The following is a 25912-nucleotide window of genomic DNA, read 5'->3' on the forward strand; positions in this document are numbered from 1 at the left end:
CACGCATCTAATCTGCCTGAGGGCTGTGCGCAGATTAAACACTCGTTTATCTGTCTGTGATTCAACATGTGAAACAGTCACCTTATTCCACTGCAGTTTAACCCACTTTTAAGGAATGTGCTTCCTCTATTCTTATTAATAACACATGAATACAAAAGCAAGCGGAGTGGTTTAGTGTCAGATGTTTGTTTACATCTTCTGGTAGTCAAAAGCCAGACTTTAGATGTTTTACCAAACGCATACATTCATACTAGCTGCAAATTGTGGCTTAATGTCTTACACTACTATACAATCGCATTTTTATGAAGCTGCATGGTCTTCAAATGAATCAAAGATTTAACAATTCATTTTCATTCACACAGTGTTGGCAATCCATTGTGCGCATGGTCAGACAGCTTTCAAATGAGTTGATTTGTGCATGTGGTTTATGAAGTAATTGCTCCCCGCATCCTTTAGCTCTTTGTGTTAGTGGGTTTAGGTGGAATTAGTGGGATTATGCAGGATCTGGATCAGAGATCATATGAATTATTAGAGAGGTATGATGAGATCACCCTAATGGTGACACCACACAAAACAACTATTTGCAACAAAACAACATAAATAATAGCCTAATACAAACGAGAAAAACCTTTATGAATTCTTAATAACAACTATTTAAATGCCCCCATTTGTTCCCTTTGACCAAGGAAACATAATTTAAAAATTCAAGTGCAAGGCATTGTGGATATTCCTTAATAGATTGAGTTATTAACACTTAATTTTTTTAAAGAAAAATACATTCAAGGGAGCCTGGGTAGCTCAGCGAGTACTGACGCTGTCTACCACCCCTGGAGTCACTAGTTCGAATCCCAGGGTGTGGTGAGTGACTCCAGCCAGGTCTCCTAAGCAACCAAATTGGCCCGGTTGCTAGGGAGGGTAGAGTCACATGGGGTAACCTCCTTGTGGTCCCTATAATGTTGTTTGCTCTCGGTGGGGCACGTGGTGAGTTGTGCGTGGATGCTGCAGAGAATAGCATGGGCCTCCACACGCGCTAGGTCTTCGGGGTAACGCGCACAACAAGCCACGTGATAAGATGCGCGGACTGACGGTCTCAGACTTGGAGGCAACTGAGATTCGTCCTCCGCCACCCGGATTGATGCGAGTCACTACGCCACCATGAGGACTTAGAGTGCATTGGGAATTGGGCATTCCAAATTGGGGAGAAAAAGGGGAGAAAATAAAAAAGAAATTTAAAAAATAAAAGAAAAATAAATTCATTGAACATAGATATTTGAGTTATGAGCCCAAAATTATTAATTAACTATAATTTTCTAGTAATGACAACAGTAGGGAAACTTACAGTCCAGACTCAAAAACACTTTTGGTGTGAACGGCCCCGTAGAAGATATTTTAGTCTAGAGAGGTGTTAAAACATTTGACATTTGAAATAAGTCTACGGTTATAACATAAAACGAATTGCATCACATTATGTTTTTGTTGGTTGCTTATTTCTTTATAGTGTAACAAAAGGAAGAACAATTTATTGAATGTTTGTAAAATAAGTTTTGATTTACAAAAAGCCAACAAAAACAAAAGAAAATGCAGATTAGCAACCCATTTGTATGGGTAAGCTAATAAAAATGTGTAACTTCATCAACTGGTTAATCATTTAGTTAATATTTAATACTCTCTCATTTGTTAAAGCAGGTTTGAATCCTAATCACTGTCCACTGTTTACTAATATTAACAGCATGGGATATTAAAATTATGATATCTTCAAATATTTTCATTTTCTTTGTCGGCATAACAAACAACCAGTCACAATCTTTGCACTGAGCTAACAATTTCAAATTGTACATAAATTAACAGGTTTATGTATTTTTTGTTCCTATAACCATCAGCTCTCAGATTCCATTTCAAAGTACAAATATATATATATACAGTATTATATGTATAATATACAGTACTGTGCTAAAGTTTTAGGCACTTGTGAAAAATGTTGCATAGTGTGGATTTCTTCAAAAATAATGACATAAATAGTTTTCATTTATCATTTAATGTCATACAAAGTTCAGTAAACATAAAAAAGCTAAATCAATATTTGGTGTGACCACCTTTGCCTTCAAAACAGCCCCAATTCTCCTAGGTACACCTGGACACAGTTTTTCTTGGTTGTTGGCAGATAGGATGTTCCAAGCTTCTTGGAGAATTCACCACAGTTCTTCTATCTATTTCGTCTGTCTCAATTACTTCTGTCTCTTCATGTAATCTCAGACTGACATGATGTTCAGTGGGGGACTTTGTGGGGGCTATGACATCTGTTGCAGGGCTCCCTGTTCTTCTATTCTAATCTTTTCTATTTGCAAAAGTAATGTTTGGGAGTCTAACATTTATATTTCCTACTGACACACTAAAGCTGAAGATATAAATAACCATCTTAAGACAAATGCTTTTGTGAAAAATCTTAAGTGCCTAAAACTTTTGCACAGTACTGTATATATATATATATATATATATATAGTTAAACATTGCGTTTTTTTATTTATTAATTTTAATTTTTTTTATTTGAAATGAAAAAATGTTATATTCAATTAGTTATGGTCACAGAGTTTTGGACTCCACTGCATATATTTAGATTTATGTTGTTAAATTATTAAATACGCAGTCCAGAGCTACTATTCGAGCTGTATGACTGCACTCTGGAAAAGTTGTACCCTACGAAGAGTGGATTCTGCGGTACAGGTTGAAATGCAGAGCCAGAAGTGTAGGAGGCATACGGATTGCTGTCGTTGCTTCCTGTGAAAAGTGTGGAAAACTGACTGGGATCCTGAGTATTTATGGGTACATACTGGTTTTGCATTATAGTTGAGGCATATGTTTGTGGGTAATAAGGTGGTAACATGTTCTGGTTGTATACTATAGGTAGTCTTGTCATTTGCTGCCTAGTGTAGAGTGAACATTGACCAACAGGGGGCATAATGGCAAAGTTGCATACAGAAGGTGAAAGACTGTTGTTCTGGAGCAAGGGCTGTGGCTGTTGTTCTGCAGAACTAAAGGTGCTGGAGAGAGGATGGAAACGGTTTAGAGTTGGTTTATTGTCTGTATGATCGGGTGAATACTCATAAAATGAGCCTGACTGCGGACCAACACGACGGCAGAGAAATATAACTCCAGACGCCAGAAGGAGAGTGCTGGAAACCCAGCCAATATAGAGTGCCTCTCCTAGTTCCCTTCGCTGGGCGTCAATCAGTAATGGGTTATAGAAGTCCCTGATGATGGTGTGGGCAGTCCAAGAGACTGGGATGATAACGCAAAGAGAAGCCATGATCTGCATTGCCCCCGCAATCATCACAATCATGCTTTTGTTGCGCGGTTGATCTTTGAGACATGACGTGCTGCGAAGGCCCATGATGGACACCAGGAGGCCCAGGGTAGATAGAGCAAGAGCACAACACGTCAACCCACGTGCTGCTTGTAAGTCCGGTGGGAGGTAGAGCAAAGAGTCGTAAACTTTGCACTGCATGTGAATGCTTGCCTGTCTGAAGCAGGTCATCCACAAACCCTCCCAGCGTGTCTCCATGACGATGATGTTCTCGCCAATGAAAGCTGTCACCTTCCACATGGGAAGGCCTGTGATCATGGCCGTGCCAATCAGACCGACGATGCCCAGGCACAGAGCGATGAGCTCACACTTGCCATGAACCATCATTGACCTTTGTATGGAGCCTGGTCACTTTTTCTTATACGGGGACAGAAGATGTCATCTTTTATTTCCTCAGTTGTCCTAAAAATAGAATTACAAATGGTCATAAATTAGTTTCAAGTTGACGTCTAAAGCCAGAAACATACTTTACACATGTAAAGCCCAAAGTATACTTCAGTCAGACGAGACAGGACGTGTGACGCAAATCTCGTCATCAGCAGAGTGCTCGAGCACTGAATGCGTGCAGCCCAATTTTTCCAACAGCGCGTCTTTGAAAGCGCAGAATGCGCATGCGCCTGGAATTATTTGCACGAATTAGTGGATTCACAAGGCGGCAATTCTCACATTTGAGCCATTGCTGTCATGAAGAAACGCTAGAAGATGTAATCACCGGTAAATAACAGGAGACAAAGATAAAAGCAACAACAGTGGATATGCACGTCAAGAGTGCGTGTCTGAGGAGGTCAGGAGATACCTGCATTTGTATAACTCGAGTCTAAAGGAATAAAGACATCTTTATTGGTCTAAACTTATGAAGAGAAATTGTCCGGCATCTCATTGCAGTCATAGCGGCATGCGCCATATGCATGTGTATGTGTGCACCGTCAAATGGAGTACACTTTGACTGGCTCGTGTTCGACTGTACACAGATGCTGAGCGTTCGCTTCAAAATCGAAGTATACTTTGGACATAAGCCTAAGCATACGCAGATTCGAGCATTTGGCCAACATGCTTAGTGTGCATTTTTGCGTTACTGTGACAGTAACAACCCTTACTACTCAAGGGGGCGACAGAGTTACCTTCAAAATTCTGTGCCATTAAACTGGATGTGTTATTATTCAGGTAAGTTGCAATAAATATATTGACACTACCTTACTTGTTTAGTAATATTCTCCTCCAACTGTTGCTCTGCCATGACAGTAGTTGGCCTGAAAGGGAAAACTTACCATAGAAGTGAAAGTTCACACTAGTACCTACAACAGCTCCCCTTGTGGCAGTGTTGAGAATGCAATGCGTTCCTGCATTGTGTTATAACTAGCGTTCGGACACATTGTGGGATACAACAATGCATGAAATTGAGCTTGTATAGCTGGAAGCACTGGCGTTCATGTATTGCATAAGTTTCAGTATGTTTCGGCCTTAAAGTCACTACTGTAAGGGGCCGTTCAGACAAGACACCTTCTTGCATTCTACTTGTACTATTTTTAATTGTTCTATGTACACATGCAATGTTGCGCTGTGTATTGCTGTTGTTTTTTAGTGTATTGCTCCATGAGCACTGCATTTTTAACACAGCATGTCAAGTTAAAAATGCTTCAACTATTCTAAATGTGCATATAAACATGCCTTCTACAGAATGCATCCTGTGTAAACACCCTGTAAAATTATAAGAAACTGTCCTCAACAAATTAGAGAAACTTCACACCTTGTTTCCAAGAGAATCCTATTGGGCAGCAAAGATCCAGCATTTGAACCAGTCCAAAGGTTTCATTTAGTTGGTTGTAAAAGTTCAGAGTTGTTTAAGAAGTGTTATTGTTGTTCCCAAATCAAAGAGGGCAATCAGCATCAAATAGATCCAAATGGCAGTGTGGCCAGAGTGCAATGCTGTGTCTATCTGCAGCACTTCAAGAAATACGGGAACTCAAATTTCAGAAAAACAGGGTTTGTTATGGGAAAGTGGCAGCACTGTGTTTTGATTGGTTCAGGATGATGAGGGTACAGAGAGATGCTGATGGTGTGTTTACTGCTGTGGTCATATACACTGTGAACAAATTCTCTCTCACATACCGAAAACACACACTTTGTTTTTCTATCATGGTTGGGACTTTACATCAGGGGCAGACTGGGAAGAAAAATTGGCCCCGGATTTTATACATAGAAACTTTTGGGGTGGGGGGGGGGGGTGGGGGGGGGTTGTGGTGGGTGTCACTGTCCTTTTCTGCATATCGCTGCCCCCTTCGGCATACCGCGGCGGCATTTTGTGGCCTGTTCTGCATAACGCAACGGCCCATTTCAGCTTATCGCAATCCAATCGGCCCCGTTTCGCAGCCGGCCCATCGGAAAAAGTCCTGGTTCTCCCGATGGCCAGTCCACCCCTGCTTTACATTGACTACAATTTTTTTTATATTGAGCCGTACCCCATATTTTTCATACCCCTAACCTAAACTTAACCCTCACAGATACCTTTTGATATTTGCTGAATTTTATTATGAACCTAATTGTGTTTAGTATTTAATAATTGTAATTAATATTGTCTGTGTTATGCTGGCTGATCCAAATGAGGTTAAGCCATTTCATGTTTTACCATCCTCACTGAAAACTGATTTTCTAATCAGTATTATTGTCTTGTTTTCTATTAAATATATCTAAGCTTTCTTAAAACCAAACAAATTTACTTGAAAAGCAAAACAGCATATATTAAGACTTCATGTCAGAGAATATACACAGATTTTGCTTTTATGGAAAGAAATTGGTACTTTTATATACCAAAGTGGCATTCGACTGATCATAATGTATAGTCAGGACATTAATAACATGAAAAATGACTATTACAATTTGAACAAAATGTTCAGAACTTCTTAAACTACTTCAAAGAGTTCTCATCAAAAAATCCTCCACGTGCAGCAATGACAGCTTTGCAGATCCTTGACATTCTAGCTGTCAGTTTGTTCAGATATTCAGGTGACATTTCACCCCACACTTCCTGTAGCACTTGCCATAGATGTGGCTGTCTTGTCGGGCACTTCTCACGCACCTTACAGTCTAGCTGATCCCACAAAAGCTCAATGGGGTTAAGATCCATAACACTCTTTTCCAATTATCAGTTGTCCAATGTCTGTGTTTCTTTGCCCACTCGAACATTTTCTTTTTGATTTCTGTTTCAAAAGTGGCTTTTTCTTTGCAATTCTTCCCATAAGGCCTGCACCCCTGAGTCTTCTCTTTACTGTTGTACATGAAACTGGTGTTGAGCGGGTAGAATTCAATGAAGCTGTCAGCTGAGGACATGTGAGGCATCTATTTCTCAAACTAGAGACTCTGATGTACTTATCCTCTTGTTTAGTTGTACATCTGGTCTTCCACATCTCTTTCTGTCCTTGTTAGAGCCAGTTGTCCTTTGTCTTTGAAGACTGTAGTGTACACCTTTGTATGAAATCAGTTTTTTGGCAATTTCAAGCATTGTATAGCCTTCATTCCTCAAAACAATGATTGACTGATGAGTTTCTAGAGAAAGCTGTTTCATTTTTGCCATTTTTGACCTAATATTGACCTTAAGACATGACAGTCTATTGCATACTGTGGCAACTCAAAAACAAACACAAAGACAATGTTAAGCTTCATTTAATGAATCAAATAGCTTTCAGCAGTGTTTGATATAATGGCAAGTGATTTTCTAGAACCAGATTAGCAATTTAGCATGATTACTCAAGGATAAGGTGTTGGAGTGATGGCTGCTGGAAATGGGGTCTGTCTAGATTTGATCAAATATGACTTTTTTCAAATAGTGATGGTGCTGTTTTTTTACATCAGTAATGTCCTGACTATACTTTGTGATCAGTTGAATGCCACTTTGGTGAATTAAAGTATCAATTTCCTTCCGAAACAGCAAAATCTGTACATTATTCCAAACTTTTGGCCGCCAGTGTGTGTGGAATTAAGTTGTATTTTTATTTTATAAATTTTTTTACCCCATTGGCAAACTGTTTTTTGTATTATTATTTTTTTTTTTTTTTTTGAATAAACCTAAAAAAAATTTTTTTTTAAAAAAGCCTAAAACAATAAGAAAAAGAAAGATTTGCCAGCTTAATTCAAGATATATTGTCTGCTTCTCAAGTAGGCCTAGATCTATCTTACAGACATCAAATGAACCCTTAACAAAGTGAGAATTGCGATACGTTTCAACACAAGGGAGAGCCACTTTGTCACTTACAGGTAACACACTTGGACACAAAGTGATTAGTCACCCTTTTCTCAGTCCTGTTTACTAACTCAACTGTAAAGACTGAAATCATTTTAGATTTGAAAGTACTACACCTGAGGCCATTAAGTTTGTCTGACAAACCACCACTGTGTTGAGTTATATGGGCATGTCCGAAAACCTTAGCCACAATGACTTCAGTGACTGTCTAAACTAGGTCACTTGCTGACAATCCACAATGTTTTTGCATTAACAGCCCATATATTGTCACCAAGGCAAGGCAAGACAAGGCAAGACAAGTCACAGTTTATTTATATAGCACATCTCATACACAATGACAATTTAAAGTGCTTTACATAAAAAGGATAAAGAAAATGCAAGATATATAAAAAATACATAACCAGTTAAGAACAAGAAATAAGAATAAAAAGAAATAAAATAAAGTTTAAAAAGTGAAAATGATTAAAAATGAATAAAACAGAAAAAGAATACAGAAATAAAATTATGCAGTGTAATCAGTGAGTGCAGCACAGTGCTTCGTGATGAAATGCACAGCTGAACAGATGTGTTTTCAGTCTTGATTTGAATGTGGCTTCTGTTGGAGCACCCCTGACCTCTTCTGGAAGCTGGTACCAGCTACGGGTGGCATAATAGCAAAACGCTGTCTCACCTTGTTTTGACTGAACCCTCTGTATTTCTAACTGACTTGATTCTAATGATCTGAGATGTCTGTTAGGTTTATATTCAACAAGCATATCTGCAATGTGTTTAGGTCCTAGGCCATTGACTGATTTATAAATGAGTAATAGAACCTGAAAATCAATTGTAAATGTAATTGGATGAATGAATGAATGAATGAATGAACGTTACATTTTTAGATGATAGTATGCTGATTTAGTTATTGCTTTGATATGACTACTGAAACTAAGGTCTGACTCCAAAATGACACCAAGATTCCTGACTTGATTTTTTTGTCTTTAGACCAATGGAGCCAAGGTATGTGTTCACCTTTGCACACCACACAGTACATATCAGCTCTGTTTCAAAACCAAGCATCATGTCCTGCATGCCTATTGATTACTAGGGCAGCTTCCTCTTATTGGGTTGCCAACTGTCCCTGTATTTTGCTCAAACGTCCCATATTCGTGTGGTGAAATGTTGGCAACCCAACTTTTAAGGCAGCATCATAACGGAATGGATACCTTTTGATATTGAATGAAATACTGTATGAGCTGTAATCAAGGACCTCATCACAATGCATTCTGGCCTTGCTTCCTCCACAAAGGATACTTGTGATGCTACTAGGGCTGTGTAGAAATATTGATTTTCTGATTAACCGCAACCTTCATTTGAACAATCCTAATATCGATTTTTTTAAATCCCAAGAAATATATATATATATATATTGTACTTTTAAAGTTTAATTCAATTTCGGTTGTGTTTATTATATCCGTTAAATGAATAGCAATTGAACTGCATAGTTTGGGCGCTGTGGTTAATTTGTTTTATTAATATCTAGTTAGAAGGTTCACTGGATAATTTACAGCATTAGCGGACACAGAATTTCTTTCATATGTAAGCAGAATGGAAATTATGAATGAAAAATACACCCAAATTAATTTGAATAGAATAAAATCATATTGAAATCGAATTGAATTGAGAACATAAAGTTGAGATAGGCTACCTAAATGCCACATAACAAAAAAGTAAAATATTTATAATAATAACAATAAATAAATAAATTACAGATAAATGAATATAAATAGACAAGAAAAAAGAAATAAATATGTATGCATACAGCTCTATAGACAAATAGAACATTCCCTTTTAAATTAACTATAAACATTCATTACCTACTAAGTCTATAAAAGACTCACTATCAAGGTTTTCAAGGAAATCATAAAAAACTTTCCAGGTTGACCAAAACATGTCAAGTTTGTTTTTTATGAAGTAGGTAAGCTTTTCTAAGGCTAGACACGAGGTCATCCCATTCAACCATTGAGAAACACTAGGACTTTCTTCTTTTTTCCATGAACATATGTTTTGCCTCCAACATACAAAGAATTAAAAAAAAGCCTTCACATTTGGCAACTGTAAAGTCCTGAGAGTAGATGTGCAGAATGCGCAGTTTGGGATCAAGTGGTATCTCCAATAATTCGTTTTATAATATCCACTATCTTCACCCAAAAATAACGTACCTTTGTACATTCCCACATACAATGAAATAATGTTCCCTCCTCTTGTTTACATTTATAGCATACATCAGGAATATTGGAGTTGAAGTAATGTAACTTGACTGGGGTAATGTGTTGTCTACTTAACCATTTATAGTGAAGTAATTTAAGATGGGTGCTCACTGTCGGTAAAAGTGTTTAAATAAAATAGCAAACGAGGGGTGCTCAAACTCAAGAGGAGGTGCAACCAAAAATTCTAAAAGCATACTTCGAAAAGAGAGGTGCAACACTTGCTCTATGTTGAAAAATCCTTATCTTTATTGGATTAAAAACATGACATTTCAGCCTCTAGCAGGGCCTTCATCAGTCATGTTTGCCGGTTTTGTTTAATGAACAAATGTTGTGGGGCCTGGGTAGCTCAGTGGTAAAATACACTGGCTACCACCCCTGGAGTTCGCTAGTTTGCTAGTTTGAATCCCAGGGCGTGCTGAGTGACTCCAGCCAGGTCTCCTAAGCAACCAAATTGGCCCGGTTGCTAGGGAGGGTAGAGTCACATGGGGTAACCTCCTCATGGTCACTATAATGGTTTGTTCTCGGTGGGGTGCATGGTGAATTGAGTGTGGTGAAGCCTCCACACGCGTTATGTCTCCGTGGCAATGCGCTCAACAAGCCACATGATAAGATGTATGGGTTGACTGTCTCAGACACGGAGGCAACTGGGATTCGTCCTCTGCCTCCTGGACTGAGGTGAATCATTATGCGACGACGAGGACTTAGAGCGCATTGGGAATTGGGCATTCCAAATTGGGAGAAAAAGGGGAAAAATCAAATGTTGCAGTAGATTGTCAATAGATTAATCAAAGTCTTTCTAGCAAGTCAGGCCATCTTTGGAACGCTCTCGGAAGGCTATTTCCAGTCATGTCAGTGACGCTCCTATCTACTTGAATGGGAAAAGACTGAAATTTCCATCAAGCCTGGGTTGTTGAGTTGATTGACAGGTGATGTCTGTATCTAAAAGGTGATTGGCTCTTTTACCTTTAAGGCAGGACTCCTTTTCTACATCCGTTGACCGTTGGCTGCCGTTGGGCATTCCGATTTCTCCCATTTATTTTAATAGAAGTGGCCCATCTCTGCTAAATAATATCAGGATTAATTCACAGCAGAGTTCACTTGCTGCTCATTGCAAATGTTTATTTTCAATTAATGCTCTTTTACTAATCTTTTTATATGTTCATAGCATTGTAGCTCGTCTGATACAGAAAAAATATCCATTCTGTTGAAATATATCCATAGCTTTTAACAAAGTCCACAGTAACACAGATCTCAAAATGTCAAAAAAGATGCAGTTCCAGCTTTAACAAAGCTGCTGGTCCAGTTTTGTATGTGTGTGGTATATTTTCGTTTCCGATTCTCCACCGTTTACAGTTCAGTTTCCTTGTTCTGTCGTAGCACTACTGCTAACATAACATGCTCTTGTGTGTCTCTGGGTGTGTCTACACTCAAGACAATAGCTGTTTTACATTTCACAGCAGTTTTCTGTTTATCTGAAGCCATAGGGCACAGAGATCACCAATGCACTGAACTGAACTAAACCACCAAATTTAGCAAATAAAGGATTGGCAGTTCAGCACACAAGCGCCTGCCTATAACCCTGTGACTTAATGAGAAAAACCTCCAATGAATCATACAGATTTCATCTAAGAATTATTCCTTGAACAAATACACAGTAGAGACCAAAACAATTCAAACTCATTTTCCATTTGATTCTCCAAGCATTTGAATTGTTTGTTAACACTTTACAATAAGGTTCTATTTGTTAACATTAGTTAATGAATTACAGTAGGTGTCATGAATTAACAATGAACAATTTTTTAAGCATTTATTGGTCAATATTAATTTATGACAATACAAATGCTCGTTCTTAATGTTAGTTCATAATGCATGATTTACTGTTAATGCATTCCAATTTTATTTAAAAAATGTACTAGTACAAACTACCATTTCAAAGCTAAATATCTTAACCTGAGAGTATTTACAGATTCATATCACTACTTTGGGCTTTTGATGTTTCCAAAAATAATAGTCAAGTATTAAACACTTTTATTAGTCTAGTTTATATTTTAGTCAGCTTCAAATAATGCAAAATACCCCAAGTAACAATGACATGAGGTATTTGATCAGTACTTTACAATGAATCATATAAAACAACAACAACAAACTTCATTAAAACAATTCTTCATCATTTTCATCAGTCAGTTCTCAGAGTGCGTATATTAACATCTTTTTAAAAAAGCTGAAATTGCTAACAATATTTCCAACAAACATGAAATGGAAAAAAACGTGTGAAAATGTAGGCTGTTACCTTTGAAATATAAAATATTCTAGATTCAAATTTCTTTATAAAATCCTTTGTTTACAACAAGTTCATTAAGTTTTTCACTTCCTCTCTAACGTGCACGCACACATACACATACATTACACATGAAAATACATGCCTTTGAAATGTCCTGCTGTATTTCAGAGATAGGCGACGGATCTATGGGCGGACGGATGTCTGGATTGTTGTATGAAGGACTGTTGTCTTGAGGGCTGGATGAACGACTGCTGTCTGGATGGTTGGTAAGATGGCTGAATGAATGACGGCGGACCAGATGGATGGCTGTAAACCGACCGCGGTTGGGGGACATAGGCCACAGGTTGAGGCTGATAGGCCACATAGGGGGCGTTCCTTGTGTACATGTATCTGTTTGGATCAGGGCCCTTGTCTAGGGGGCCATTACAGCAGATAAATATGCACCCACCGGCGAACAGGAATGCAGACGACACCCAACCGATGTAGAGTGCTTCACCTAGTTCCCTACGCTGGGCGTCGATGAGTAGCGGGTTGTAGAAATCTTGAATGATTGCATGACCGGTCCATGAGACGGGAATGATGCAGCAGAGGCAACCCATGAGAATCATGCAACCGCATATGATTAGAATCATCCGCTTGGCTCGGTCATTGTCCTGGATGCACGCCGTGCATCTCATCCCTACGATCGCGATCAGTAAACCCAGACCGGTCAAAGCCACGGAGCAGCACATGAGTCCCCTAGCGGCCTGAAGATCAGGAGAAAGCGCTAGCAAAGAATCGTACACTTTACACTGCATTCGAATATTCGCTTGCCGATAGCAGTTCATCCACAATCCCTCGTATCGAGTCTCCATCACAATGATGTTCTCGCCAATAAAAGCTGTCACCCGCCACATTGGCATTCCAGTGCTGGCTGCTGCCCCAATGAGCCCGATCAGGGTCACACACATTCCCACGATCTCCAGGGCGCCATTGGCCATGATTGCTGAACTCCAGAGGTCTACGAGCAAGAGATGTGAAGAGAGGTTTGGAGTGCAAGTGTTGCCCTGGACGGATTTGCATCCCTCTGGAAATGGAGCTGATAGGTGTTTCACCTGTTCCCAGCCTCCTCCCTCTACTCAATGAAGGGAGGGAGCGCTGGGACTGGTTGCTATGAAATTGAATCCCCCATGCAAGTGTTTGAGTCTGGTTTTGTGTGGCTCTGGCAGGAGGAGCATTTGGCTTTGTTGCTGTTTGCTTAGAAGGTTAAATTTTTTTCAGGGATTCAACTAAAGGAATAGTTCAGCCAAAAATTAAAATTCTGTTGTTCCAACACCATATGACTTTCTTAACACTCTTAGCTTAATATAGGCTAACATTCTAACCAACATCTCCTTTTGTTTCCATGGAAGAAAGTAAGTCGTACAGGTTTGGAATGACAGAATCATGACAGAATTTAAATTTTTAGGTGAACTATCCCTTTAAGTCAGGAAGCACAGCTGAAGCAGTTACTGATCATCCAGATACATGCAAATGCATGGCCAGACTCTCAACTCTTAACTGATGTCAATGTTTAACATGGTTGGTGTTGTGCCTCATTAAACTGTTGTACAAAATGTTCAAAAATCATTCTTGAAATCAGCTGATGCTTTAATGTTGGTCTACCTTTGGGTAACCTTTGGATTGTTTGAATTGTTTTAATAGAGAATTTCTGTTGTTAACAGGCCTGTTATTAGCATGGACATTACGTGACTGTGGCGACATTTGTTTTCAAAATGACATTACATGGCTTATTACACGTATTGAAGCAGTTCTGAGGTGAAATGTCCACTGTGTGGCACTAAAAGTGAGATAAATGTTCTCCTAAACAGATGAGCTTAAAGGTGCACTTAGTAACTTTTTGTTTGTGTCATCATGGACTTACAGTGACACCTAGTTGTGTGGATGCAGCATCATTCAAAATCAATAGTTTTCAGTTACAGATGCCATTGTAGAAATGCACTATTCACAATGAGCCATGATTAATTTAATCCAAGAGTGAAAGTGTCCAATAACAAGACGGTTACGGAGATTAAGCAAGTAGTATTCAGCTGGTCATGTGATTCTAACATGACCATGTAGAATAAAACAGCTTTTGTAAGGTTACTGATACTAGAGTCCTTATCTCATGTGAATGTTCATGATTTTATACATATGTTTCAAAATTACAATTTATTTCTTTAGGAGTAAAACTTTTTTTAATGGCAAAAACATTACTGAGTGCACCTTTAATGTTAAAGCACTAGCAAGTTTTAAATCAACAAAACCGTCCTCCCTACCCTTAACCTTAAACCTAAACCCAACCGATGTTGTCACATAAAGCAAATGTGAGATGAAAAATGCAATTGCTGAAGCAATCACATCATTTTATGGTGCTTCTGTGACACTTCTGGCTCACATGTTGACTTGCAAGTTGTTCAGGGCTTGTACCCCGGTACTTTAAATCTTAAGTGCAACGCTCTATTAGTTGTTACTGCACAATTTGTTCACACTCGAACAAGCTTGTAAATGTAGGTATAGTAACGTGATTCTATGAAACCACATTGGTTTTTAGAGATGTTTGGCTACTACAATTATATACACTGTACATAGGTTTAGGGATGTTTCTTTGTAACCACATACATGTTTCTAATAATTAAAAAGAAATAGAAAGCGAGTAAGAAAATGTTTGCATTCTTGCATTGAGTTTTGAGTCATGCATAGACAGATCTGTTAATGATATGGTGCATTGAGCACTGCTGTGGTTTAAATAAAAACACTCTATCCTGCAGAATGTTTATTTTTAGTGGCAAAAAAACTGATTCCTTGTCAAATTAGAATGACGTGTCTGAACTTGTCACCATTCTGAGTGAGTTTGATTCATATATTGATAGATCGTTAATCTTGTTAATGATATGATGCATTGAGCACTGCTACAGGTCATATTTAAAAACTCCACCCTGCAGAATGTTAATTTTTAGAGGCAAAAGAACTGATTTCTTGTCAAATTAGAATGATATCTAAGTTTTGTAAGCAGTACATCTCATCTGTGATCAGAATTTCAAAAGCTATGGCCAGTTGTGCAGTCCACCAATAACGTTTGAGTGACAGCAGTAAGAACGGCCACTAGCAACATACTAGTGTACATAACATACAAGGACTAGTGACATCATGCGATAATGTCGCTGGCGGTGTGAACTGTGCTTTACTTTTCTGAGATATTGGATTGATGATTTTTGCCTGGTGGAGAGTACAAAAAAAAGAGAGTTCTGATGATAAAGTTGGATGTTATTTTGATGCACTGATCTTAGATCATGACTCTCTTTAGCGTGTTTGTCTCTCTCTCTCTCTCTCTGTCACAGTCTCTCATGTCAGCTGTAAATTTGCATTAGGGGTGTGACAGTTTTAAGTTCTGGAACATTTCCTCTGACAGCAGAGAAACATTCACGGTAAACTCTTATACAGCAAACTACCTCAACTGGCTCTACCAGTGCCACAAATGCTGGACTGAAGATCAACAAAATGTTGTTTAGTTGGATCCAGGATGGGAATATTTAAAGACATTGCGAGTCAGTGTTCAAATATGGGTTTAGACCAGGAACTGGTGTATCCATTCTTACATTAACACATGTTTATTTTATCTTTTTTCACATGTTTATGGTTAGACCAGTGCTTACAAATTGACAAATATAAAAAAATTAAAAAAACACAAGAAAACATACACAATTACGTCACATATCCAACAGTGTTCTTAGTTAAATGCTATGTGGAAATATTCCACTTTTTTATGTTGCTGTATCCTTAAAACACTTTAGCAGATAATACCCCTTATTTTTGTGCAAAATATAAGTTATGAACAGTTTTTTACACAAGACAAAACTGAATCTCAGGGAAGTGTGTTCATAATCAGGAAAATCAAATTTAGCCTTCACATATATACACAGTCACACAGATAATCAGCAGTACTGAATGAATATTACACCAAAAAAAAAAAAATCTGGCAGAATGTTAGCCTCAGTCACCATTCACTTACACTGTGCAATGACAGTGAATGGTGACTGAGACATCCTTTTGTGTTCCTTTTGTAACAACATGCGGATGAATAAATCACAGAATTTACATTTTTGCGTGAACTTCCCCCTACTAACAAGATCCATTTGGCCATCTTCCTTCTAATTTATGACATCAAATAATCCTCTGGAGTGTATAATCCATTTTAGTCTCTTTTAGGAGTCTCTTTAGGAGATTTTTATTGATAAAACACAGCACTCGCTCACTGTGTGTCTCAGTATCGTGGTGGATTATAGACCGCAGGTGGCGCTGGAGAATACGCTGGCTGATAGCTGTATGCGGGCTGGTAAGTGTAAGCGGGCTGGTATCCGTATCCGGGTCTGTATGAGTAGTTATACGGGGCTGATCCAGCCCGATACAGCACTGACGCCATGTTCTCTTTGTCCTGGGTCCGTGGAGCGTGTCGACAAAGCAGAATAACTCCGGCACTGAAGAGAACTGCCGAAGTGACCCATCCAATGTAGAGCGCCTCTCCGAGCTCCCTGCGCTGGGCATCAATCAACAACGGATTGTAGAAGTCCTGAATGATCACGTGACCTGTCCAAGAGACGGGAATGAGAGTGGTTACGCAGCCGGCCAGGTACAAACAGCCTCCGCTGACCAAAACGATGTGTTTGGTCCTGGGCCGGGAGTCTACGAGTCGCGTGCAGCGCATTCCTACGGCTGACACGATGCAGGCAAAGGTGGTCAGCGCCACTGAGGCACACATCAGGCCCCTGGCGGCCTGGAGGTCGGCCGGAAGAAATAGCAAAGAATCATACACTTTACACTGCATACGGATATTGGCTTGCCGGTAACAGTTCATCCACAAGCCCTCCCAACGAGTCTCCATGACAATGATGTTCTCCTGAATGAAGGCCGTCACCTTCCACATTGGGAGGCCTGTGACGGCAGCGACACCGATCAGTCCGATGAATCCGATGACCAGCGCCAAGACCTCACAGTACATAGATTCCCGTCGTTTTCTCTTCTCAATCTTGAGTTGTTCGTCATACGCCTCCTTTGCCGACTTCTTATCCGTGTAGCCGGTGTAGGCACTGCCACCATAGGGTTTGCCCATGTAGGACTTGTCCACATAAGACCCTGCTGTGTAAGACATTATCTTGCAATGCCAGGACGAATTGAAAATGAATCAGACAGCTCTCTCTCTCTCTCTCTGTCAATGTATCCTTCACGGATGGTGTTTCTGAAATAAGATCGGAACATCCAGATGAAAAGTATTTACACCCAAGGAAAAATGTTAATGATGTTATGTGAACAGACTGGTTCACCAGCTCTCAGAGCTTCTGTTAAACACCTCGAAGGAAACTTGTTCAAACAATCGTGACAGTGTCTCACAGCTGTAAGGTGGCTTCTAAATGTGAAAATTTTCTCTCAAAAAGAACTCAAAATAGGTTGTTGGAGTGTGGTTAAGATTTAATTGAATAGATTAAAAGGGGTAATTTTTAGAATTTTCATGTTTCATTTATGTATCAACTAGGTTTTTTAAGAGATGTTTTTCTTAAAATCCTAGGAGAAATCAATAACAAAATAGATACAAATGAGACAATTGTTGACAAAGTAAGAGTATAGAGCTATAAAAATTAATGTGGAGTGCATAGTTTAACAACAAGAGTTAAAATGCCTAACTAGGCCTAGAATAGAAAATGAAGAACTACATCAGATGTTACGAATAAAAAACATGGGAATTCATTACAAGAGCTTTTTTTTTTTTTTTTTTTTTTTTTTTTTTTACAGTTTAAATTATGGTGGCATTTTAGTCACTTTCAGTGGCATTTTTGACCCGAGCTCCTCTTAATTTCTGAACAGGATGACTTTTGATCGCAAATTTTGGTCTGCCCCTGTCCCTTACCAACAACTCTGAAAAATTTGATATGTGTGAATGCTCAACAGTGATTCAATTGGAAAACAATCAGCTGAATCAAAAAATATATAATAATAAATAAAATTTGGTCAGTATTTCATAATATGGTGTAGCAATTATTTTACGGCAAATAAAAGATTATATTTATTAGAAAAAAAAGAAAAAAAACCCGTATGTAATCAGTTAATCGATGCTGAAACAGACTTCTCCCAGCTGTCAGATATTCTAATAGTGAGTCATTATTATTTCCTAAACAATTATTGGTACAGTAATGCCAACAGATGCACTTTGTAAGAAAGGAGCTCACCATAAAGTGTGTTTGGGAATCTGATGTGTTGAAACAGCTTAAGGGCATTTGCAGGACAATAATGTCAGTATGTGTGTTTAAGAGAGAGGGAAGATGAAGGAGAGTGAGACCTGCATGGATCCTGGAAAACAACACCACACAGCAAATTAAAACTATTTAAGAAGCATTTTTGAAGCTTTAGTTTCAATTTAAATGCATTTAAATGTATTTCACTTTCTATTTTTCAATAAATAAATAATTTTGACCCCATATATTTAAATGAAATTGTTTAAATTGAGACATATGATTTTAAGACTTCACAGAGAACAGAACCTTGTTGAGTTTTTTGTAGAGTCAACAAAAACTTTCAGACCTGTCTGACGAGTTGAGCTGCTGTGACATCATCTGTGGCTTAGTTTCATATGTAAACACACACACACACACACACACACACAATGTTGCCATTGACTTCTATTGTTTTATACTAAGCTAGTTATATTTTCTATCCCCTAAACCTACACCTAATTTTAAACCTTACACAAACCTTTCTGCATTTTAACATATTCATTAAGATTATTTTGCATGATTCTTAAGACATTTTCTTCCTGATCCTGGCTTGTGGAGACTAAATGACTGCAAAACCTGATCCCCACACACATACATGTCCTTGGTGCATGTGTGTGTGTGTGTTTGTATGTATATATATATATATATATATATATATATATATATATATATATATATATATATATATATATATATATATTAGCTTTAATTTTGCTTGACAAAAAGAATGGCAATGTTTCAGTACCACTTTATAGAGATTAGACATGCACAGAATCAAAAACACGTTTAACTGGAACGTTTAACTACATTACATTTTTGTAGAAAGGTATTTTTTTTATTTTTTTTCCACACTTAAAGCTGCTCTTCACTTTTGCTTGTTTACATAAAATGTTTGTGATTAGCACCATCTTGTGCATCTAGGTGCAACTGCACATTGCAGCCATGCAATTTCAAAATCCAGAGAAAAGTAAATATATTTTTCTTTAAAAAAAACAAAACAACAACAATGATATCATGATCATTTGGATATGCATATACCGTGGTAAAACCTTGGCATTCTATGAAGAACCTCGGAGCACCATGTACTACTGTAAATACTATTGTGTATGAAAATGTTAATCATTCAGTGCTGTGGCAGGCATATACATCAGTAGAAGATTCCTTATTATTGTCCAGGATATGATTCATTGGGTTCATTTTTTTAACGTGTTATTTTTAATATAACTAATCACACTGAAGTAACATGTTAAATCGGCAGCCCTACTTCCTATTGAGTTCTGTGTGTGACATCACTGGTGTTCCTCACAGAAGGTTGTTTGATCTGTTACAGATACAATGATGATTTACACACGCTAAATCCTCTGGAGAGGGGTTTAGCAAATTTGGAATGAACTGAATGTATGCGTGTGAGTTTGTGTTCATCATGGACACTGTAGAAGGACAGAGTGCCAGCCGACTTGTCCAGATACACCCCAAAAGCAGATGAAAGTTACAATTACTGTGCCAGGCATTTAACCCATCGGGACTGCAAAAAAGACTCCAGGACCTTTCATTGTAACCAAACTATGAGTTAGTCCCTTCTTTCCTGCTTATGTCTTTATACGCCACTGCTACATGACTCCACCCATTCCACTCAGCCTCCCAATAACAGTGTCCTGATAAACTCTCTTAGGATAGAACCTGTTCACAGGTCTCAAATCTCTCCGGATGATCAGGATACAACTGCTTCTCTTCCACATATGCCACCCATGTGTTCCCGTCAGATGGAATGAGATGAGTGTGTGCTGTTTGGGTCCAGTGTGACATCACAGGCATCTACAGATAAGAGTAGAGACATTTATTCTTGCATTAATCTCATTGGTTAAAATGAAATGTGCATGTCAGAGAGAGAACCTACATTTTCATAGTGTCTTAGTGATCCTAAAGGGCTCCATGTTCCACACTACAAAAGATACACAAACATACACACAAAGAACAACAAATAAAATAGTTAAAGCTGCACTTATTGTAATACAATAAGTACATACAATACAAGAAATTAATTGTAATTTTGAAACATATGTATAAAATCATGGCTGCTCACATGAGAAGAATACTCTAGTTATATCGGTAACCTTATAAAAGCTGTTTTATTCTACAAGGGGCAGGGGCACCCTCATGGGGGCTGCCATTTTAGAATCACATGACCAGCTGAATACTACTCACTTAATCTCAGTAACCATCTTGTTATTGGACACTTTCACTCTTGGATTAAATTAATCATGGTTGACTCTGAAAAGTGAATTTCTACAATGGCGTCTGTAACTGAAAAATATTGATTTTGAATGATGCTGCATCCACACCACTAGATGTCACTGTAAGTCCAAGATGACAAACAAACAGTTAGTGAGTGCACCTTTACTGGTAAAAATTATTTATACATGTGAAGGACATGTCCTGCAGTGTGACCTGTTTTACTTAATCTAAAACACTTTTAAACAGCACTTTGCTCATTATTATGCAATTATTATGCATGACATTTGTATGACCTCATATTAACCCTTAAATGCTTAGTGTTTCGCCAAACATTACATTGTAACCTGGCAGGTATATCTATTACAAATGGATATAGAAAATGGCCAAATAGTGTAAAAGTTTAAAGCGTTTGCAAGAAAACTGGAAAATAATAGAATATATTGTGTTATATTTTGATGTTTTATTTTTCATATATCGAAGAGATGATGCTACAAGTGATAGAACAGGATTAATTTCTTTCACGCTATGATAGTAAACTTGTACAAAAAAGAAATAACCATAAAAATAGTATTTATGGAAGCACAAATATACAGTATATTATTACACTGTGACATATCTAATGACTCTATACACTCTAAGCAATCAGATTGTTGTTGTTTTTATTTTGGCACTTTATTGTTATACTATTCATAAGAGAACAGTTGAGGAATACTAAAGAGGTGCATGGATGAGGTAGAGGGGTAAAATGAGGACCCAGGTCACTAATGACCAGCAGTATGCACTTAAGGTTTAATTAAGAGACTACATTAAAATTCATACATTAAAAAATTATTTGTTTCTCTACATGACCATTTCAAATTAACTAGAGAAGGAAAAAAGAGGTGTTTATACATGAAGAAAACCACTCACAGCATTTTAAATATACAGTATTCTAACCTATAATCTTGATGTTGATTAAAATATATATATATATATATATATATATATATATATATATATATATATATATATATATATATACACCATATATCATTTTCTCCAATCTTTTAATTTCAACCCTATACCTGGGTATCTCCAGTTTGCAGTTTGGATCCTCCAGTCCAGCAGAGAGCAGCTTCACTCATGAATCTCCTGGGTAATTGTAGCTCAGACTGAGTTCTTTCAGGTGTGAAGGGTTTGATCTCAGAGCTGAAGCCAGAGCAACACAACCTTCATCTGTGAACATACAGCCACATAGCCTAAAAGTAAGATATCAACAGTGAAGTTGAGATTACCTGTAACAAGCCCACAACACAAACACATTATTAAACCTTTCTTATTTAATGACCTGCACAGTATTTACACTGAATGCAATTAGCAGATACTCTTATCCAGAGCAACAGAGAAGGCTTTAGTTTCATGTATGAAACTGTGGTAGTCAACAGATCATTAACAGCATTTCAGTCTTTCAGTACATTTCTTTGTAATGTTTTACGTTCTCTTGCAATTATTTTGGGTTTCCTCGCAAAACAAAATAATTTTACTAGAGTAACCATAGTTCAACTATTGTATTTGTAGTAAAATCATAGAAACCACAAAATTTACCATGGTTTAACCATATTTTACCATATGATCTTTAGAGTAAAAGCATAGCAATAACAATAAAAAACAATAATGCCATGGTTAATTTGTGGAACAATTATGTTTTTTAAAAGACCTTATGAAAATTAACTATGATTTTACTAAAGTAAAAGTATTCATATATCACAAATTCACCATGGTGTTATTATAGTAAAACCAACCATGTATTTATTTATTTATTTATTTTGGAAGAATGATTATGATTTTTATCACCATAGTTTTGTTTTCCTGTAATATTACTATGGTTTTACCATGAATATCATGGTTCAGCTATGGTTGCCATAGTAAAACCATTTTTAATTTTCAAAAGGGAAAGCAAAAAATTTTTGTGAGAGAATCCAAAGTTATTGCAGAAAATAAACTCTTGTTCTACAAGGGGCTCCATAATTTTCTTACCAGGTTTGTCAATATTAAATAAAAACTATGAGAGTTCATTTTTCTTTGTTTTCCTTGTTTTCAGCTGTACATGCTGTAAAACAGTGAAGAGGAATGCTTAGTTTATAAACTGTACCCCTCAACCCACACCCCAAACCTAAACCTAACCGTCAGTGGAGTCAAAATGTAATGTTCGAGAGAATAATGCTCCCTCAGAATAAGGCTCGACAATGCGAAAACAATTACTTTATGGTTTCAATGCGGGTTTGAAACCCAGGTCTCCCTCACTGCTGACGCAATGCACTTCCAGTCGCAACACAGGGGACAGTAAATGCACTGGAGCCAATGCAAAAATGTCTGATAGAAGATGGCACTTGTCGGTGAGTCGTAATGTGGCCGATCTTAGGGTACCAGAACTCTCAGAAACAACATGCCGTCTTCCAATGTGATCATGTTGACACATCAGTTATTTTATTATTAAAGACATGGTTAGGTTTAGGGTTTGGGGTAATACGATTTCTGTCACCAACTTGTGTAATTAGTGTGTGTTTTCTGCAGTTCATCAAAGCCGGTGACAGCCTCATTCTACCATCAAATGTTGTGTTGTATTTCTTAAGGTCCAGTTCATCCAGTACCTCCTCTGACATCTGAAGCGTGTAGGCCATTGCTGAGCACAGCACATAACAGCAAACTGCGTAGAGCACATTGCTTTCAGAGCAACATGATCTGCATAACTTCTACATGAGGGCCATGGATTCATTTTACATCGATCCGTAAATATATTAATGGCTTTTTGGCAATTCAAGCAGCAAAACAATTCATGAAACCACAAGAAGCAGAAACACAGAGCACAACCTTCAACCTTTTGGTTAAAAATGTAATTATCTACTGTAGTTGACCCTTGACTTAATATATGCCAGTGTGGTTTTATTGTGCTCAGTTGGTTACCCAACAACTATTACAAAAGTATGATAGTATTGTAATTTTAGCTTGTATGACATAATTGATAGATATACTCTATTGTCTTCTGTCACTCTTGACTTGTGTGGTTTAATGATGTCACTCTGAGGAGAGGAACTGTTTCATAGCAGCTAACAGCTCACATCTGAGCAATGAGAGATTTACTGCTTCACTTGTCTTATACTTCACTCATAACTCCAGTGTTTCCTCTTTAACATGCTGCCCGAAGGGCTTCTGGGGCACACATCTTTCATTAATGCCAAGAGATGCAGCCAAACTCAAATTCCATCATGACTGACATTTATACAAGTGTGCAAGATCACACACGCAGGCCAAAAACAAATGTTTCTTTGGGTATTTTCTCACTTGCTCCACGAATCACAGGAAATCGTCTTTGGATATGTACGAAACAAATTTATTTGATATAATATCAATCCACAAACTCTATTTACAAAATAAAAATACAGTCTCTATAACTCAAAGGGAACATTTTTTTTATTTTTTATTTAATATCATCTAAAATATTTTTTCCAGTGGCTTCTCTTGATTGCTTTCAGCACATATGGATTTTTAAAACATGAAAATAAACACTTGTCATAAAAATGGAAATAAAATAGATTATACTGTTCAGATTTGGTCTGTGTAAAGGCTTGGATCGTCTTTTATAAAGAATCGTAAGTGTGAATGTCAAAACATGGGTTTTAAAGGCAGAAAATGTGTAATCAATGCAGTTATAAAGCAGGGCTGAATCACAACAAACCTTATAAAAGAAATAACAACAGAACAGTCCATTAGCTAAAAATCATATTGCATTTTTCAACAAAATTCAAGTAAAACAGGACATAGTGACCTAGAATGAGCTGTAAAAAATGAAGAATAAAAAAAGTCTAACAAATTCTGTTTTACAACGTTCGGCATTACTCTGACCTGAGATGTAGACTAAACCAACGTCCAATGTAATACGAATATTTAATTTACACACAGTCTATATTTCAGGTCAGAATACTGCTCAGTGTGTACAAAACATTTCAAATCTGTCTCAGATCATTCAAAAAGAAATGCAAATTTATACAACCAAAAAACAGTGTTTACAGCTTCTCTGTACAAATACAGTATGTGACAAAGTTCAACAAATTAAACCGTGATATATTTCATCAGGCTGTTGTTTTTCTTACATCTGAAGGATATAATAAATTAATGACAGCCAGTTACTACAACTTACTAAGTAAACAAACAGCTTTAGGACGTAATATGCAAGAACTAAACAATAAAAACAGAGAAACGTTAAAGTTTTGGCAGGTGATGGTGGCCAAACGCATGAAGCTGCCAACGGTTAAATGTGCAATACTAAACATTGATTAAATCTATTGATTGTACCATCACGTTTTCCAGGTTTCTGATTGGCCACAGCGCACATGTAGAGCTCATCTAATGTGTTTACGTGTCTACGGTGGAAAAGCGTGATATCTTACAGCTATTTCAAAAAGAATGTTTAACATTCGGAATAGTAGCGCGGAGAAACTGTTGTCATGCATTTCTAGTGTCTATAGTCCAGCACTGGTTTTGACTGTTTATGTCTGTCTCCTGATGCATTTCAGCTCTCGTGTTCTTCCTGTGTCTCGTTCTCTGTGCGGCTGTCGTCCCGTCGCACCCAGATGACATCATCAGGTACCGCCTGCTCATCCACACTGGCTTCGGACATGGCACACTGCTTGCCTACATGCGACAACTTGACAGCATGCTGGGATTTGTTTTCCTTGAAGTCCTTTTTGTTCTGTTCAAATTCTGCTCTCTGTTCCTCTTCATCCTTCTCCTCTTCCTCAGCCGTGTCCCCTTCCAGAGAGAGAGTGGAGAGCGGTCCCTCCATGTCCGGTTCAGTGGACGGGCTGAGAGCGGACTGACAGAAGTCGTCGTCGTCGCTCAGAATGTCACTTTCTTTCACGTCGTGTTCCTGCTCTTCGTAACGTTGAAGATCGAACTGCTCCTCCACCCAGCGGTCGGTGTCACCTGCCAGAGGTACGCCCTGTTGCTCAGAATGCTGGGAGTCTGGCGAGTCGCTGTCGGGCTCAGTGTCGAAAACGATGTCTGTGTCGATGGTGAAGCGGTTTCGAACCAGTTTCCTCCGGCCTAGAGTGCGAGTTGGCGCAGAAACTGAAAAATTTTAACAAACGTGAGTTCATACACCATCATAACAACTATCACAAGGCACAAGCATCTCTCTAAATTCTGCAGACGTAAGTCACCAGTGGTTTTCTTTTAAAAAAAAAAAAAAAAAAAAAAAAAAAAAAATACCATATGTTTTAAATGTTTAAA

General features: G+C 37.9%; 4 protein-coding genes across 9 annotated transcripts in view; all 4 read right to left on the reverse strand.

Annotated features, from left to right (window-relative positions):
- Positions 1-2632: 2632 nt before the first annotated feature.
- Positions 2633-5207, reverse strand: LOC127429626 (claudin-8-like). Its single transcript, XM_051678757.1, has 2 exons — positions 5109-5207; positions 2633-3763 (listed from the first exon to the last, which is right to left on the reverse strand). Exon 2 carries the CDS (start codon positions 3686-3688, stop codon positions 2633-2635), a length of 1056 nt encoding a protein of 351 aa, XP_051534717.1. The 5' UTR covers positions 3689-3763; positions 5109-5207.
- A 4859-nt stretch (positions 5208-10066) lies between these two features.
- Positions 10067-13201, reverse strand: LOC127429907 (claudin-8-like). The gene has a single exon (XM_051679264.1). The coding sequence runs from the start codon at positions 13103-13105 to the stop codon at positions 12290-12292; it is 816 nt and encodes a 271-aa protein (XP_051535224.1). The 5' UTR covers positions 13106-13201; the 3' UTR covers positions 10067-12289.
- A 2531-nt stretch (positions 13202-15732) lies between these two features.
- On the reverse strand, positions 15733-17367 carry LOC127429906 (claudin-8-like). The gene has a single exon (XM_051679263.1). The coding sequence runs from the start codon at positions 17290-17292 to the stop codon at positions 16408-16410; it is 885 nt and encodes a 294-aa protein (XP_051535223.1). The 5' UTR covers positions 17293-17367; the 3' UTR covers positions 15733-16407.
- Positions 17368-23998: 6631 nt separating this feature from the next.
- Positions 23999-25912, reverse strand: part of LOC127429880 (rho guanine nucleotide exchange factor TIAM1-like) — a 102460-nt gene continuing 100546 nt past the window's right edge. For all 6 annotated transcript variants that reach the window (XM_051679207.1, XM_051679201.1, XM_051679202.1 and 3 more), the window contains one exon: positions 23999-25750. In XM_051679207.1, the coding sequence (XP_051535167.1) occupies positions 25194-25750 (557 nt within the window). In that variant the 3' untranslated portion in view covers positions 23999-25193. The remainder of the gene's footprint in view (positions 25751-25912) is intronic.

Source organism: Myxocyprinus asiaticus, chromosome 39, assembly GCF_019703515.2.
Source record: "Myxocyprinus asiaticus isolate MX2 ecotype Aquarium Trade chromosome 39, UBuf_Myxa_2, whole genome shotgun sequence".
Lineage (NCBI taxonomy): Eukaryota > Metazoa > Chordata > Actinopteri > Cypriniformes > Catostomidae > Myxocyprinus > Myxocyprinus asiaticus.